Below are 18,656 nucleotides of genomic sequence, written 5' to 3' on the forward strand. Positions count from 1 at the left end.
AGCCCTTTATCTTATTATTAATATATTGCTGGTGTTGGAACAAAACCCTGAACCTCGAACTTTACAAGAGAAGAAAAGAACCTGCTTTTCCTTTAATGTAAGTCAATGGAACCAGACTTTTTTCCAAGTCATTCTGGGACATTTCCTTTAGTCAATTTATCATAACATTTACACATAATGTAAAGGGCAACAGGCATTTTCAAATGTCAAAAACTGAAAAATGCTAAAATGGAGATGCCAGGCTTTGTTCCAACAGCTACGATATCTTTAATGTTGACCTGCCAAACTTGTTAGCAGTTTAAAGAACATGCTGAGTGAAAGAGCACATGCTGTGTCTTTGGGCTCCCTTGTCAGGAGTAACACTGTGCATTTTATGCCACTGCAGCAAACAAACAAGCAAAATAAGAACCAAAAGCAGACGTTATTCACAATCCTCACTATGTGCCAGCTGAAATACTGTTATTCAGAAGTTTGGAATCACTGTTCAAAAAGTTGCAATTAATGTTGGAATTAATCAATATTCTAAAACCAACTTTGCTGCAGATACACATACTATATAAAATGATTCGAGCACAATGTTAGGGCTCCACATATATTTCCACTCCCTCATATTTTAAATAGTTTGAATAAAGCTGAAAGAAACGAAGAAATTTTAAATGTGTCCAGAGTTATAAGCAGAGCTGTAATAGCAAAACAGCTATTTTCTTCTTCTGTACAGTTCTTATTTCAATCAATACTGTACATAGTGTCATTGATTAAAATACCAAAAATGACCAATATGACAAATGATTCCAAACTTTTGGACAATGGTGTACACACAAGGACACACACAAACAGTCTGGCTCACCCCTGCTCCTCCATCATCTCCTGCAGCTCCATGCATTTCAGCTCCACTCGTCTCTTTCTCTCATGGTCCAGGATCTCGCGGTGAGCCTTCTTCACCAGCACAGGCTCCGGTTGTTGCACACCCTCCTCTTCCTCAGGCTCATCGTCAGCGTTGGGGCGCATGGCAGGCTGCAGGGGGACTCCGTTAGCGGCATCCCCAGGGGAGGGAACCCTCGCCCCGTCGTACATGTCCACAGCACTCTGGAAAAAGAGGACGAAAAGAGTCAGTGATGTTGAGTTTGGACAAAATCTAGATGAGCATTCATCACTTTTGTATTCAACAGGTGGGTTAAGATGGAATTTGTAGGATTCAAGTAGATTTTGTCAGGCTACAGAGAGGATTGGGCAGTTTTGTTGGGCTACAGTCGAATTAGGGCAGAATTTTGTTGAGCTACAGTTGGGTTCAGGTAGAATTCTATTGGTCTACAGTTGGGTTCAGATTCAAAACTTGGTGCTGTGGTTTAAGTTGGACTGCAGAATATTTACAGGCTGTAATTACGTTCTGTTCAAAATTTTAGGCCTATTATGCTGATTAAAACCCTTATTCAGTTATCAGCCGTTTTAAACCCACCATTAAGGGCTTTATGGTTATCCCCAGATTAAACTCAACTCAATGTGTCATTCAATAAACACTGAGTGTGTTTATACACTATCTATTACACTAACTGTAATAGAAGTCATTTGCCACCCTACCTGCCAAGGACGATCAAAAATAGTACCAAGATGGCAGATGAGAACTAGCTTCATGAGAAAAACTTAAACAAAAGCTTTAAAGAAGCGAGAAGCCACCATGATGCTCTTAAGACAAAGTGGAACTTCTGATCTGACAGTATTAAAACTCTGCAATAAGTCACACCCAATTGGTCACCAAGTGGTCCATAAACCCACAGCCAGCAATTCATCGAGATCTGATCCAAGATCAGTTTGCAGATACAGACAGCGGCTCTAAATGTCATATCCCCTTAGTGAACTGATAAGCGGATCATTTCACCACTCAAGACATTCACTCTGAGCTAGATATTAATAATTAACCTCTCGTGGCCTTTCTGCTCGGCTACGTTGATGAAGCTTGATGGTTATCACTGTGGACAGAAAGACTTTTTTTTTGCAAAGGAGTGAAATATTTTTGATGACAGGGAAGTGACATATTTCATCATTAATGCTTACAGCAACCTTGGTCTGCTGTGCAAGTATCAGCGGTGAGGTTTAAGGTTTATCTTCAACATCGATAAAAGGATAAGGCTGATGTTAACATCAAAATGGCAGATTCACATGCTGCTAACATTGCCGAATGACCCTGATGTTTGAGGTTCACTCATCTGAGTATGCATAGATACATATATCCACCCAAACAAAACACACACAAACACACCAAAAGCCTCTCTGCAAATGTGTTGTCTCTGTATTTCAGAGAATAGTGGGTTCTGATAGAGACATAGTGGAAATATCGTCCACTGTGCAGATAGGGGCAGAGGAAAAGAGCGAGGGAGAGAGAGGTGCTATCATCTCCATCTCTCTGGGACAGAGGCCAGAAGTTGCTCCACTAATGGACTCATTTTTCACAATGGAGAAAACGCAACCACATCGCTTAATCACTGTCACTGCCCAGAGTGGTCAGGTGCTGTTTTTTTGTCCATGGAAAATGTCTCCCTTGGGCTGTGGGCTCTGGGTGTCCCTCTGTTAGTGTGTCCCATTAATTAGTAAGATTTAAGACACATTCCATTTTTTTTTTTTTCAAAAATGATAAGTGAAATATAATGAAAATGGACACATTGGATAAGCCCATGTGGTCAGATTCTAAAGAAGAGAGTGACAGCAGGATTACATTAAATATCCCCTTACATACAGGATAATACAGATAACTCTATCTAACCTAACTAGCTTTAAAAAACTGATATTAATACAGTTCCAGTTTTTAAATATTTTATTTTGGTGACATATCAAGTGAATGAATGGCTTTTACTTGTTGGATTATATATGTATATATATATATATATATATATATATATATATATATATATATATATATATATATAAAATGATATGCAGATGAACCTGTGGTCTACACATGTAAGCACACAGCTTCTCTGGCTTGGTAAAAACTGTGCTGCATGTTGTATTTAACCCAAATTTCTCAAATCATTTGTCTTACATGTGCGTCCCATTCACTCGTGCTCCGAGCTCAGTCTCTGCTGGAGTTCAGTGAATATTACAGTCAAGCTCAATAACAGTAGTGGCAGTTGAGTCGCAGATTTCTCGGGACCGTTGAAGCAAAAGGCTGCGAGACCCCGCTGCCGTGTGATGAAGCTGACTGAAAGATGAGCTAGTGGATACACAGGCCCATCTAGTGGACTAATTTACTAAAGGCTAAACCAAGTCTAAAGGCTTTCACTACCCCAAAAGACTGCCAGTTCCTTCTATACATCTCTCTGAAGTTCACTCCCTCGATAACAACCTGGACTAACTCTAACTCAGACTGTAACTAACTATGATGAGGGATTACTGAAATGAGCCTGGCTTAGCCATTCAGGTGAGGGGCTTCCATTCAAGAGCAACTCTGTGGTCAAATACTGATCATGAAGGGCTGAAAAAGGCTGACACAAACTGTGTATCAACAGATGTACTGGGAAAAAGGAGTTAATGAGTTAATGTAGACCTGCGTTTATAGACCTGATAAATCTGCGTAGCTTGGTGTTGACAGAAGTCACTGATGCAAGATCTAATTTTGTTGTTTCTCACACTAGGACAAAAGAAGCTGAGCCAAGATCTGTGCAATGGAAGAGAATGCTAGCTCATCCTTCATGACAAGTTCAAGAGATCCTTATGAGTAAGCAATATGGCTAAGGTCGACTGGTAAAAGCAGCATAAACTAATGAGTTTGCTCAGGACAATGCCCTACAGTGTGCTGAATGCTAAACACACAAGGTGGTGGAGAGCCAGCCGTGCATCGTGGTTAAAGTCACGAAGCGTCGCATAGCTAAACAGGTGGCGCGGCAGCAGGAGGCATCATCACGGAATTCATTATCCACTAAATCACCGCCTCAAAAACACTGTGACTTGCATGCACACACTCTCTCGCTCCCTCTATCCTTCTACAGCCTCATCATCTTTCCTCCTCCCTCCTCTCTTTCTGCATCTGTCTCCCGCCTTCTCTCTAATAATCTGCATAGGAGACATTTCCGGAGTCAAATGGATTTGAAGGAATTTTTATGTTTATGTCAATGTTTTGGGAAATGGACTGCCCCAACAAGCTCTTTCTGTCCCCTTCCTCTGACCTCAACCTTTAAATCAAACCAAACCTCTACAACAAACGTCGTGCAGAATACTAACTAATACACTGGACTATTTGCTGGCCACTTTATTAGAAACGTCCATACTGTAGCCCATGTGTTTCTAGCATAATTTGTCTTAACCATCCTCAACTCCTTCATCCATGGTTAGTTTTTGACCACAGAACTGCTCTTGGTGGGATTTTTGGCTGGTGGACCACTCTCCACCATGAAAGTGTCAAGAATGGCCTACTTGTCATATTGTTGCTGCCGGACAAAACCTCGTATCTCCAAAATGGCAACTTCACAGGAGAAGGGTAAGACATACCTTTTTTGGAACCAATGGAACCAGACGTCTTTACAAGTCATTCTGGGTCATTCATTTTTGGTCCATTCATCATGAAATTCACACACAATGTACAGGACAATAGGCATTTTCAAAATATGTCACAAACTGAAAAATGCAAAAATGGAGATAGGAGGTTTTGTTCCGAGAGCAGTGATATAATATCTGGTCATGTTGTTAGAAAATGGCTGATAAATGGGGAAGTCTGTAGACATATAAAATGGCAGGAGATTAGACGTAAGATGAAGAAAGTTTGCACTACAATGCCAAAAATGGACATATGGGGTAAGGTTTACTTAGATCATGAGAAGCAGAAAATGCAACCAACGTCTAAGACTGAACTTTGGAGGTGTGCAAAAAAGATTTCTTTGAAAAACCGAAAGCAAGTCTCCTGAATAGAACGGAAGCTGTGGTAAAGATAAGGTATGGACATACTAAATGATATTATATTGAGCTGTTGTGACTTCAGTGTAATTTTCTGTTAAGTGTATGTTTTCTGATTTCTCTTGATGTTGGAAATTAATAACTTGTAGTAAATGGCCGTTTTGGCTGGATGAAATAAATTAAATAAATGAAAGCGTGGTTTCTGACAATGGCAGTGTTGTATAGTGTATAGTTAGTCACGAGTGAGATACTTATCTAGACATAAATGAAACACTAATAGGCAACATATCAAAAAACATATCATTAACACTGCATTCTATGATATCTACAACCTAACACTTAACTCATAAAATGCACTTCTGAGTTCCACTACAGATCTCATCTCAAAAAGGCAAGTGGTTGAAGCTCTCCATGAGAAAACAGAGCTGCATTTGTGCCCTTTGTCTTTTATAGTCGCTGATAATATACATCCTCTCAAAGCAGTAAAAGTGTTTATAATAGACATAAAACAGCTACGAAGATTGATGCTTTTCCAAAGTCTTTCTAATTGAAACATCAGGATCTGGCCTGTGCTTCAGCTACCATACAGAACAAACCAAGATAGCGTTTAATAGAGGGTGTGCCATGGTACATGTTAATGACACACTGTATATCATTCATTGGTGACGCTTTGGCCTTGGGCCATGCTTAGACCTCCATGGTGAAAGCATCTGCCATATGTTAATGGAAGCTGTCCAACTGATTAAAGACCAGCTTTGCAGGTTTTTGATCTCAGTTAAGCTAAGTTTCAGCTTCACGAAGCCTAACAAATGCAACCACCTTAACTCCTTTTACAAGGATGGTTAACAACTTTGTTTTCTGTTAATCCAGGTTTACATACTGAAGCTGTGATTAATCAGCCTGTGCATGCTCACGAAGGCATAATGTTTATGATGAACAGCCAAGCGTGTGAAACATGAGGAGAAGCTCACATGAATACATGAAGATGGAAAAAAAGGTTGCACACACACACACACACACACACACACACACACACACACACAAACACACACACGCACACGTACGTATATGTATATATTAGCCAAAAGTATGTGGATACCCCTCCTAATTACTGGGTTCAGGTGTTTCAGCCACACCCATTGCTAACAGGTGTATATAATAAAGCACATAACCATGCAATCTTCTTAGACAAACATTTCCTGTAGAATGGCTCGTACTGAAGAGCTTTAAATGTGGCACTGTCATAGGACGCCACTTTTGCTGCAAGTCATTTCTTTCTATTTCTGCCCTGCTAGATCCGCCCTGGTCTGTAATAGGACTGTTCTATTATTGTGAAATGGAAGCGCCTAGGAGCAACAACAGCTTAGCCACAAAGCAGTAGATCACACAAACTTAAATGGATGCCTCTGGGCTTGGCAGATGGCAGGAGAACACTACCTACCAGAATGCATAATATCAACAGTAACGTTTGGTGGAGGAGGGATAATGGTCTGGGGCTGTTTTGGGCTTGGGTTCGGGCCCTTAGTTCCAGTTTAAGCTGATGTGCTACGGCTTAAAAAAGACATTTGTGGGAACTGTTTTGGGGAAGACCCTTTCTTTTTTCTTTTTTTTTATTATATTTTTATTAAGACACTTGTCAGGTTCACAGATACAAATGCATTTGGAAACGCGGAGGGACCATATGAGTGGAAAATCTAGGAATGATTATACAACTAAAAAAAGAGCATGTATAAATACAAAATTAAGACAAATTACCAATATAATTCCATAGAAGAAACCATATTTGCCAAAAACTTTCTGTCTTTTGGTGTAAATCAAAAGTTAGCTTCTCAAGAGGAAGTAAAGATGTTATTTGAGAAAACCACAAATTGAGAGTTGGGACCTGAGGAGAAGACCAGAGAAGTAAAATACATTTTTTAGCAATATAAACCAGTAGAATAAATATCTATCTAGCACTGTAGTGAAATGTATCTTCCAACTGGCCATAGAGTAAATATAATTTAGGGCATAATGTAAACTCAAAGTTACGTTCGTGTATATTAACTGAAGTGCACTTAGGGTATAAATTTGAACAGACAGAGAGCCAGACATCCTGATCAATAGCCTCCTCAAGGTCTCTTTCCCAGATATCTTTAAGACTTGCAAAAGAGGACAAACACTCATCAGATAACATGGCATAAACCTTTGAAATCAAGCCTTTTAACTCGTGGTGTTTAGTCAAAAATAGTTCAATCTCTGTCATGTCCATTCGCAGCATTCCAATATCCATCTGAGCTTTAATGAAGTGTCTAATTTGGAGATTTCTAAAAAAGTCAGTCTTTAGTAATTTGTTTAACATCTCTGAAAATGACATCATAACACCCTCTGAAAACAAACAAGAGACCTGTGAAATGCCAAGTTTACTCCAATTTAAAAGTCCAATGTTAGATAACTGAGAAAGAGTCCGGATTGGATGCAATCGGAGAGAGCAAGGAAAGGCCTTTAGGTACCTTGAAATTTTTTTTTACTTCTTTCCAGGCCAATAACGTATTGGGAAGACCGTTTCTGCCCCAGTATGACTGTGCCCCTGTGCACAAAGCAAGGCCCATAAAGACATGATTTTATAAGTTTTGTGTAGAGCAACCACGGCGGCCTGAACAGAGTTCTGATCTGAACCCCGCTAAACACCTTTGGAATGAACTGTTATGCTGATTGCGGGTCAGGCCCTCATGTCTAACACAAGTATCTCACCTCACAATTGTTCTTTTGACTGAATGGGCACAACTTCCTACAGACACACTCCAAAATCTTGCGAAAAGCCTTCCTAGAAGAACTGCATATTAATGAGCATGGTTTTGGAATAGGATATCCAGAAAGCTCATATATTATATATTAGTGGTCAGGTGTCCACATGCATTTGGCCATATACACATATATACACATACATAAAAACATATAATGCCAAAGTTCAAATACTCTTGATACCCTCTACAGAGAACACACTTAAATATGGCATTTTATGCAACTTTTAGTGAACAACCTCTACTTATTCGCTGAGTTTAAAGTATTGGAAATAAAAAAAAAACATATAAATAACACAAACATAAAATACATATGCTTACAATATAAAATGTGCCATAACTTTTGAACAGGCCACACGTTTTATTCTTTTTCTCCCAATAATTCAGCAAATACAAAGTAACTGTGAATTAAAATATGCAGAAGTGTGTTCTTTGTAAAGAACTAATTCTTATTTTCACTTCAGTCAACAAAGCATGTCATTTGGACAAGAGTACCAAAACTTTTGCATATTATTGTAAGTTGCCATGGTGATGTAACTCGTTCTTTAGTAGTGATCGGTCATTGTGAGACAGAAAATCCAGGGTTTGCTCAAACTAAGCCTAAAGTTAACTAGCCAAGTAAGAAATCCTACTTCATACTGAATTATAGCTTGTTTTCCCCATCATAACCAACACAAACCTCACAAAAATGCCAGAAAAAAGGACAGGAGGTTCTTTATTGGTGATGAATTTTCATTTCTGCATCTCCTCATGTGGTGAAATGGGATCTAGTGAACAGACGCAGGAGTCCATATGCTAATGACGTGTGCCTTCTTGTTTTTAAATCGTATCATAAAGCCAATCAGTGCTTTAATTATGCTAATGTGCACGTCCCACTCATCAAGAATCTGCATTGTTTACTTACGGGATCGGAGCGAGTTTGGTCTTCGTAATTTTTTTTCATGTAATGAGTCGCAGTCTGTGCTGCATGAGATGTCACGAAGTTGACAGGGCACAAAAAGAAGCAGTTAATTAAGCGAGGTTCTTCGGATGCACAATCCGGCGATGTCGTTGGCTGTGTTTTCCTCCAAACAACAATTGATGCCATTTAGATAAGCAATTTCGCATTTGTTGTATTTGGAACAGAAGGTAGCTGTCAGAGCTAGCCTCTGGTAATCAATGGCTAATAAAGGCAACATGAGGAGACAAAGCACTTGTATTGATTGTAGAAATCTCATAACTGTGTGTGGAGCGTGCAGACATCGTGCCACTGTGCTCTGGGAGGATAATAAGTACCAGCACACATAGCAGATATGACTTCTGTGCTCAGCGGAAGTCTTGGAGCTCTGTGTGTGCGTCTGCCTGCATAAGCACTTGTAAAGTACTGACAGCTAGCTATAAAGTCCCACAGGAGAAGCGGGTTTCACTCGCGCTCCCAGTAATTGCGCAGACTGCTGGATGTGCATTTCTCTCTCATTCTCAAAGTCCCCCACCATCTCCGCCTTGTTTTCTGCTGATGCAGTTCGCTCATTCAAACAACGGCAGCACAAAAAAAAAGACCTAAAGAAAAAACAAGTAATTAAAATCATAATGACTGTCATACTGATGAAATCCTAACATACTATTCCTAGTGGATACTGCTCACTTTGACTTGACTTGTCAAGGGCCAGGGCTGTAACTAGGATTAAAATGTGGGGTCCATTTGGCAGAAAAGTATTGAAGCTTATATCTGGCACTTACAAAAAGAGTATATCATTATAACAGGAAAGTTTCTCAAAATTCTAAGTTGCTATCTCATAATTATGACCTGGTATCTCACGATTGTGATAATTTTGTCAGAAGGTCTCATAACAACGAGAATATTTACTCATATTAAGATGTTAAGTCATCATTATGACATACTAAGGTATGATTATGAGGAGGTAAGTCATAAATATGAGATAGCAAGTCATAATTATGAAAGAGTAAGTCACAATGATGACATAGTGAGCTATTATTATGAGACACTAAGTCATAATTATGAGATACTAAGTTGTAATTATAAGACAGGATCTTATTAATGGGTACTAAGTCATAAGTATGAGATACTAAAACTCATTATTATAAGAAAGCAAGTCAGAATTATGAGATTCTGTCATAATCATGAGATATTAAGTGATAATTCTGGAAAACCTTCTCAGTATTATGACTTACAAAATAGCTATATATATTTTTCAGTGGCCTCAATAGAAAAGTGAGCAATTTCACATAGTGAATAAACCAACCGCAGTGTGTATTATGTCAACAGTCAATTACTCCATTAGGGTTTTTTTTACCTATCCATAATTGTTATGTACCTTTTAACTTAATTTCTTCCTTACTCATCCCTCCCTTCATCCATTCAGTACTATTACTATTTCATAAACTGTTTTTTTTTTATTTTATTTTCATGGACCTATTAATTTATTTTCAGCTGAAAATACATGTTGAACAACAAATTATGTGGTTTACAAGCACACAGTCTGTTGACTGCTCTCATAAGCTCTCACATTTATATCACAGCTTCACTAAATGACCAAAAGTATGTGGACATCCCTTTTAATTATTGTGTTCAGGTGTTTCAGCTGCACCCATTGCTAACAGGTCTATAAAATCAAGCACATAGCCACGCAATCTCCATAGATAAACACTGGCAGTAGAATGGATCGTGCTGAACAGCTCAGTGACTTTAAACATGGCACTGTTGTTGAATGCCACCTTTGCCACAAGTCAGTTTGTGAAATTTCTGTCCTGCCCTAGCACACTGTAGTGCTATTATTGTGAAATGGAAGTGACAGGATCAACAACAGCTCAGCTAAGAAGCGGGAGACCTAACTCACAGAGCGGGGCCGGCAAGTGCTAAAGTGCGTAGCACCTAAAAACTGTCCATCCTGAGCTCCAAACTGCCTCTGGAAGCAACATCAGCACAAGAACTGTGCATTGGGAGCTTCATGAAATGGGTTTCCATGGCCGAGGAGCTGCACACAAGTCTGAGATCACTATATACAATGCCAAGAGTTGGCTGGAGTGGTGTACGGCACGCTGCCACTGGAACAGTCAAAACATGCTCTCTGGAGTGATGAATCACACCATCCTGCAGTCTGATGGACAAAACTGGGTTTGGTGGATGCCAGGAGAACACCACCTACTGCAGCAAAACGTCCTTAGACCGAGGCTACCCAAACCCAGAGCTGCCATGGTGATGTAACCCACTTTTTAGTGATAATCAGTCAGTCGTCGTGGGACAGAAAATCCAGCCAAATCCTCAGCAAGAAATCCTACTTCATATTGAATTGAAGCTTGTTTTCCCTGGCATAAGAAGCATTAACCCAATCTCTCCTAAAATGCCAGAAAAAAGGACGTGAGGTTCTTCGTTCCAAAGAACACTGGCATGAATCTTCATCTCTACATCTCCTCATGTGCTAAAATGGCATCTAGCGAACAGAAGCAGCAGTCCGTATGCTAATGACTTGTGTGAGGTGCACAAAGAGGGTTTGACAAGTTTGAAAAGTGAGATATAACAACATAAAATCCCAAGCTTTTGTTAGCACTGCAACTTCTAAGGTTTAATGCATTGAGCACAAGTATATACATTCATATTTGGAACTGCTGGTTGTTAAAACCATACCATACAAGGTGCTGACCATTTGTGCTTTCAAACTTCAATATTTTGACCTTTTCTTGGCTGCCTAAGTATGTCACCTTAGACCCAAAATACTTCCTTTTGATCATAATGACCTAATGATCACTGACATGCTGTATAAGATCTAAGGCTTTGATTCTATTCTGTGATTCACCAGTCAAATGCTGAAGAAAGTGAAAGGTGGTCTCAAGAGCAATAGACCTAGATGTCAAAGTGTGAAATGCAGTCCCCACAGCCAGGCTGTCTTACAGTGAGAACGCAGCGAATTAACCCTGTCTGCTCCAAAGAGGACGTAAGCTTCCCCTCTCACTAAATAAACAGCTCCCACTAGAGAATTCATTATCACCTCAACAGTGTCTCCACTAGTCTCTTCTCACCTCTCTCTCCATCTCTGGCACTATGGCTCTATCGCTAGAGGTAATGAAGGCCTAGCCAAATACATCTCAGCTCTTTCTCCTGAGGGTCCTGTTAGGAAATCTCTGGGCACCTAACAATTCGAATTCAGAGCAATGGTTTATGCATCTTGATTTTAATTTCCTGTAGCATTAGCAGTGTTAGCCTATACATAGTCCACTTGCTATGCCTATAGGCCTAGACCTATTTAATCATTTTACAGTACAAACTTCACTAAACTTTAATTTTATTTGATCTTTTTGTTCTTTACATCAAGTTGTAGATCAGAATTGCATTTGTCAATATGTCAACATTTCAGTAGGCCTCAGATTATGAGTTATTTGATTTAGTGCGGAATCTTTTCAGTGTGAATCACATAGAAAAAGGTATTCTTTATCCAAACCTTTAACCTGTAGTGGATTTCCACCAGAGACAAGGACTGCTATCCAGGCAGCTTGGCCTTGTAGAACCTCCTCAGACTCAGAATTGCAAATTTGTGAGGTGTGAAAAGTTCAGAAACCACCTCTTCCCTCCATTTTAATGATTTTTACATAAAAGTAAGCATTGTTGTGTGCTCAAAAATACACGATAATACAATCCAAAGTCAAATACAACACAGGCAGCTCATAGCTTTTACAAAAGTCTATAGAAATCAATGTGTTTCATGAAAAATGGCATCAATTTCAGTTTCAAGTTTTAGCTGATTGTCTGGGCTAATATGTGATAATTTACACATAATAACCTTTTTGAACCCACAGCTTGAAAACTATTGAATGAAATCCAAAAATTCGAATAATAAGCCAAATTTACTGCTGACCTTCATACGACCCAAACCATTAGCTACGACAGATCATTTTACCATTAAGTTAATTGGCAATTAATTGTTACTGCAGCAACAAATGAGAATAAAAGAGCTTTCTTCCAACCCAGTTTACTGCTGTAACATCTGTTGGTAAAACAACCTGCTTAAAATTTTCTGCTTAAAATTTTTGAGACTAAACTGCAGTATTGGCTCATTAAATATAAAATGGAATGGCAGATTAGTGACCACGTTTGACCAAATCTACAGGATTCAACAGTAAAGGGAGCATCTTGCTTCTTTTATATAGTGGAAGAAAACACGGCAGCACACAGAAAGCCCCAATTCCACATGCTGATCCATTTTACTACGGCCAGCGTGGACATGCACATGACCTGACTACTCTGTTAAAGGGGACAAAGACAGAGTCTCTGAAGACAATATGTTGTGTATAATAAGGGTTAGGGTTAAACTGTTCTTCTGCAGCGTGCAACCTCAGAGAACACCATCATTCTACCTGCTATGAAAAGAAAAGGGCACAAGCTTGAGATTTAGATTCTGGTCCTAAACTGTTCGAGCAATAAATCTGAGGTTTTATATATGTGAACAATGATTATTCCAGAAAATAGTCTGAAGCCAATGGGGCACATCTTCCTTAGAACATTACTCATTTTCTTTATACCTCATATTAGTTCAGAAGATCTTCTGTTGATATTGTTTATGCAGATAGGAAGCTCAAACGTGTGTACCAAGAATTGGAAACATTTTTGATTTGATCTATATTAAGCATTTTCTACTGTTTCTATGCAAATCAGTAGTCTTATTTAGCGATGAAAAATCCTTCAAATTGGTGCTCATGCAAGCTCAGGTATATTCGAAAGTGGCAACCACTGCCATAAGCCAAACAAAACAATCCTTTACCATTCTTACAGCAAACTTTCGGTGACGCCAGAAAGTCCACAACCTTTAGCTTTGCAGTGTCAAGGAGCTATAGCTCTCGAAAAAGCTAATTTGTACGTGTCGGCCTTGATGAATAGCACTGTCCACTCCAGCTACGGAGACACCCATACTCTGCAATATGCTTCACTGGAGCTCCCCCTATCTCCTGCCCACGCTTCCATAAACTCACTCTCCATTTTGGCCTGGCCTGACAAGCCGCCGATGCTATTTTTTTCCTGAGCTGCTCTCTCCCCAGACTGCCTGCAAAGAGCTAGCAGCCTACAGACCCGGTAATCTATTCCAGCCTCCGTTCCCCGGCTCTCAGAGGGCCTACGGAAATAAACGCACCACTTCCAGGCACTCGCGCCTCTCCGGGAAGCCATTCATGCCGGGCTGCTAACGGAGGCGCAGAAATAGCGGCGAGCCAGAAAAACAGTCCCCATAGTGTTTTTAACACAAGGTGAGAACGATTTTTAAAGGCAGGACCTTGAAAGGTGAACGGGAAGTTAGAATAGTTACGAGTTTTTGCTTATCAAGAAAAGGAAAGAGGTGGAATTTAATGGACCTCTTTTCGAACTTGTTGAGAGCAAGATTGGAATAGTGTCAGCGCAATTGCTATGACACCTGCTCATCCAATGTTTCTTCTGAAATTAAGGGTATTCATTTGAAAGTTTGTCCTTTTTTGCTGCACTGACAGCATCTACCCCTCTGGGAAGGCTTTACACTAGATGTTGGAACATTACTGTGAGGATTTGATTGCGTTCACCCCAAAGATTGTTAGTGAGGTCAGGTACTGATGTTGGATGATCCAAGGCCTTTTGCCCCAAGAGTTTGGTAAGTGTGGCAAAGTGTGAAAGCTGTATTCCAGCATGGAAGAGGCCCAGCAAACCAGTCCTTGGTTCTCCTGACTACGCAGGTTCACTGCAAGCAAATCCTGATGCAGTCTGCAGAGTCTGTGAAAGCTATCTGCCCCCAGTGCTGCACATAGAGTATTGTTATTGGTTCATTTTGTCATGCTATGGAGGCAGAAAGGGTTTTGAGGCATGTCTCATGCATCCAACTTGATTTAAAATCCTCCTAAGTGAGAGCAGCTACTCATTTGCAGGTTGCATGAGGACATGCCACACATTCGATAACAGCTGTCCATCACTGTGAGTGTCGGCAGCCAACCATAGGAACATAATGATAAAGGTATGAACTATTGTCAATTGCGATGCCACTACTGTCAAAAACAGCAAAGGGATGAGCCTATAATCAGCCATTTTGCCAGAAATGTGTGTACAGAGGTGGCATACGGAATTGCGTAATCAATCCATGGTTCGCTGATGTGAGAAAACAAAACAGCAATAATGAGCTCCTCACCAAAATGAGCCCAGAACCAGTTCTGGGTGTGGACTCGAGTATACATGGACAACTGTGAAAATGCCTTCAGGCAACACATTTTAAATGCAATAGGATACTATTGCACAAAAAGAAGCTGTTCTTAGGAGGCAGGTTAACGCATTTGACAAGTAGATAAAGATGAGACAGCAATTTGAGAGAGTCCAAAAGACAGAGACGGTTCATAACAATTTCAAAACTGATATACTGTACAATAACAAACCAGAAAGCTCTTTTTCACACTCAGATAGTGATAATCTTTGCGTTAAGTGTTCCAAAGGTTCGGGAACTAGCTTGCTGAATGAGTGACTAGAGAGGAAGCATCCTCGATATTGACTGGTCAGCTGTGGATAACATATGACGCTCTTTCGTGAGCGCTCGGCAGAAAAAAAGTTGAGAGTTTTTCAACCTAAATGTGCAGTTTTACAATGAAAAGCATATTGCACAGGTTAGAAGAGTTTTTCAGTTGTAGTAAGTGTTGCTCTATAGACAATAATGACAAGAAGTGCATTAGAGAGCTTGAAAAGGTGTCGTCTCAACCTTATTCAACTGATGCACATATTTAAATTAAGTAAATCATTTTTTTTCGGTGGAGCTGTGTCAGAGATGGATGATCTTTTGAGAGCTTTTCTTTCACAGTGCACCCGTGAAAAACAGACTCTTGAAAAAAACAGAGGTGGGTTAAGGACAGTGCAGGACTGAACTGTCACAGCAGTAACAGCTGAAAGAGTGAGATGGAAAGAGCTGATGGCCAGACTAAAACTCAAGAGCAGAAAATGAAAACAGGAATTATTCGGAACAGGAGAACAAAAAATGAACTACACAGGTGGCGGGTACAAAGACTCTGCAGTCGCACTGTCCTGACATCACCTCTCTAACACAGTTTACACAAGAATCACATCCTACACACACACACACACACACACACACACACACTGCTAGACTTCAAACACTGTTACTCCATCTGCTCTGCTCTGACCAAGGACAAACCTCTGGTTATTTTTAACACTCCAATCACCTCCTAGAGAGAGAGAGAGAGAGAGAGAGAGAGAGAGAGACAGAGAGAGACACAGAGAGAAAGAGACAGAGAAAAAGGTAGAGAAAGAGAGAGGGGGAGAGAGAGAAACAGAGAGACTGACAGAGAAATAAAGAAAAAGAAACAGATAGAGAGAAAAGGAAAGGAAGAGAGACAGAGAGAAAGAAAGCAAGAGAGACAAAGAGAGAAACAGAGACAGAAAGCGAGACACAGAGAGCGAGCAAGAGAGAGACAGAAACAGAGAGAGAGAAAGAGAAAGCAACAGAGATAGAAAGACAGACAAAGAGAGAGAAACAGAGAGAGACAGAGGAAGAGTGAGAGAGAGTGAAACAGGATTGTAACAGGATTGAAAGAGAGAGAGGGAATGAAAGAGAGAAAGAAACAGAGAAAGAGAGACAGAGGGATAAAGAAAAGAGAGAGGCAGAGAAAGAGGATTGTTGGGGGTGAGAGAGAACGGACAGGACAGAGAGGACAGAACAAATTACAACAGGGTGATGTTCAGCTCCTCTCTTTCTTTCCTCTTTGTCTTTCTCTCTCTCCCTTTCTTTATCACCTCCCCCCACCCCATCAGTGGATGTGGTTCAGTCAGTCTGCCAGCTGTTCAGAGTCAGTTTGGGTGTGTGATATGGTCGTTTATATGGTTGTCATTTCATTAAATACACTGTAGTTAATGTATTTAACCATATAATAACACAATAACATTGAAATCCACGGTGTATTTTTTTTTTATAAGTTACACTTTTTTGTCCAGCACCTGTTAAAAGAAAGCTATGGCTCTGCATTAAATACTATACCAAAACAACAATATTAACTCTAGACTTCTAAAGGTTAAGCAAATTTTGCTCAGTGCTTTCTTCTTTAGACTATAGACTTGTTAAAATCAGTTTCTCATTACAGCTCTCTTTTAAGGGTTTACCCAAAAGAACCCCCTTCCCCCAAAACCGTCCCTCTCTCCCTCACTTTAATTACCAAATATTAACTCTAGTTTCCCCCAGGCTCGTTTTAGACGCATAGCCATCCATTTGGAGCGGATTTCATTAGGAAACGCTTCTCTTACAGTAACAGGTCTGTGGGCGAAAACAGAGTGTGAATAAGTGATGAAGACAAAAAAAAATCCCCTGAGTGTTTCCAACTGCTCCCTGTCAGACGAGGGAGCGCAGAAGCCCTTTATGAATTTCCCTTCGTACTTTAATACCACCTCCTCCGATAGAGTAAAGTAGCTTCTACTATAATACCTTTTCTTCTTCCGTCAAAAATAGCATTACTGTTAGACGACATGGTGGTCCTCTATCTTTAGCTCGTCGGCTGTTAGTCGAAGCTGATAGATCTCGAGGGTGCTGTAGGAGCCGGTCCTTTACTCCAGCCCAGATTGGTTAATTTCACCGAGTGGATGGCTTGGACCGCCCGGGGAGGCGAGCCTGTGCTTCCTCCGAAATGATTTCAAGCTTTATTGCGTCTCCTGAAAGAGAAGGGGGCGGCCATTTTTGCAGGAGTAAATCCTCTGTCCTCGTCTGGCCGGTCTGCTTTGCGAGCGGGGAAAAAGGACAAAGACCTAAAGCGGTTATCTGTTCCGGGAACTGGAAATAACCTTATGGCCGCGCGGCTGTCCGTGAGGACGGACGGAAATTGGAAAGTGGAGTTTAGGAGGGAGATTAAATGCCTCCTCTCCTCTCCTTTCTCGCTCTCTTCTTCTCTCTCTCCACAGATGATGGGGTTAGGGAAGCCATTGTCCCAGCCTTTTCCCTTAGGCCCTCTCTGCCTCACTGAAGAGGAAGATGAAGAAGAAGAAGAAAGTGTGCTGACAGCATTGTCCTGCACCCAAAAAGTCATAAAGAAAGAGTAAAAGACTTCGAGCTAGAGCCTCGCGCTGGAGCAGAGAGCATAACGTGCTCTGCTAAACAGCGAAAAAGGCAAATTCATGCTTCTGCACAGGGAAGAGCTGCTATGATCCGATATCTTAACCAAGCCTGAAACTACTGTTTTAGACGCAGGGCCGTATTATAGAAACGTTCTATCTGTTTGTCTTAACTCAAGATCTGACAGGTCAAGATAAGATTTTTCACAAATTCGTATTACAGAAGCAAATCTTATCTTGATTTAGGAATCTTATCTTATCTTACAGCATCTTATCTTATCACAAGTTAAGAAATCTTAACTAATTCAATCGAAGTCGACAATCAACTGTCACGTCTGTTACCTAGCAACTGACCACAAATGCTCAGCTGAAACGTAAACACGTAATCAATGTAATTAAGCTAGTTAGCCAGGCACCTAACATTAGCTACTGTTACTGATTTAAGAAGGTCAAACAAAACTAAATCGCGATAAACTGAAAGTTAAGAATATTGTTTCAGCGCTTCAAGCTGTTTATCAGGGCGTCACCGTCTCCAGTTTCAGTTTCATTTCCCAAACACTTTAGCCGAGCGCACTAAGGTTATTCCTCCTAATAAACGGGTAAAAACTCACAAGCCAAAGCACCGTTTTTGATGTAGATAAATGTAGCATCATTATGCTGGTTATAATAAACTATGCTGCCTGTCACTGCATAAAACAGTAGAAACATACGGTTAAAACAGAAGTTAAGAAGCTCTGGTGTTTATCTTAGTTAGGATAGAATTTAGGAAATGTTGTAAAGTTAGGGTGTTTCTGTAATACTGTTTTCTCATCTGGAGTTAATGGATAAGATTATGAACTTAAGAACTGCTGTTCTGTAATAGCTTCTGTCCTAAATTCAGTCCTAACTGAAACTGTCATGGTGACTAAACAGATAAGAGTTTCTGTAATATGGCCCGATCTATCCAGACA

General features: G+C 40.2%; 1 protein-coding gene across 1 annotated transcript in view; it reads right to left on the bottom strand.

Moving 5' to 3' along the window:
* srrm3 (serine/arginine repetitive matrix 3) overlaps positions 1-1,074 on the bottom strand; it is a 67,678-nt gene extending 66,604 nt beyond the window's left edge. The window contains exon 1 of the mRNA XM_036580520.1: positions 848-1,074. Within this exon, the coding sequence (XP_036436413.1) occupies positions 848-1,074 (227 nt within the window). The remainder of the gene's footprint in view (positions 1-847) is intronic.
* Between the last annotated feature and the right edge of the window lie 17,582 nt (positions 1,075-18,656).

This window comes from Colossoma macropomum, unplaced genomic scaffold, assembly GCF_904425465.1.
Source record: "Colossoma macropomum unplaced genomic scaffold, Colossoma_macropomum, whole genome shotgun sequence".
Taxonomy (NCBI): domain Eukaryota; kingdom Metazoa; phylum Chordata; class Actinopteri; order Characiformes; family Serrasalmidae; genus Colossoma; species Colossoma macropomum.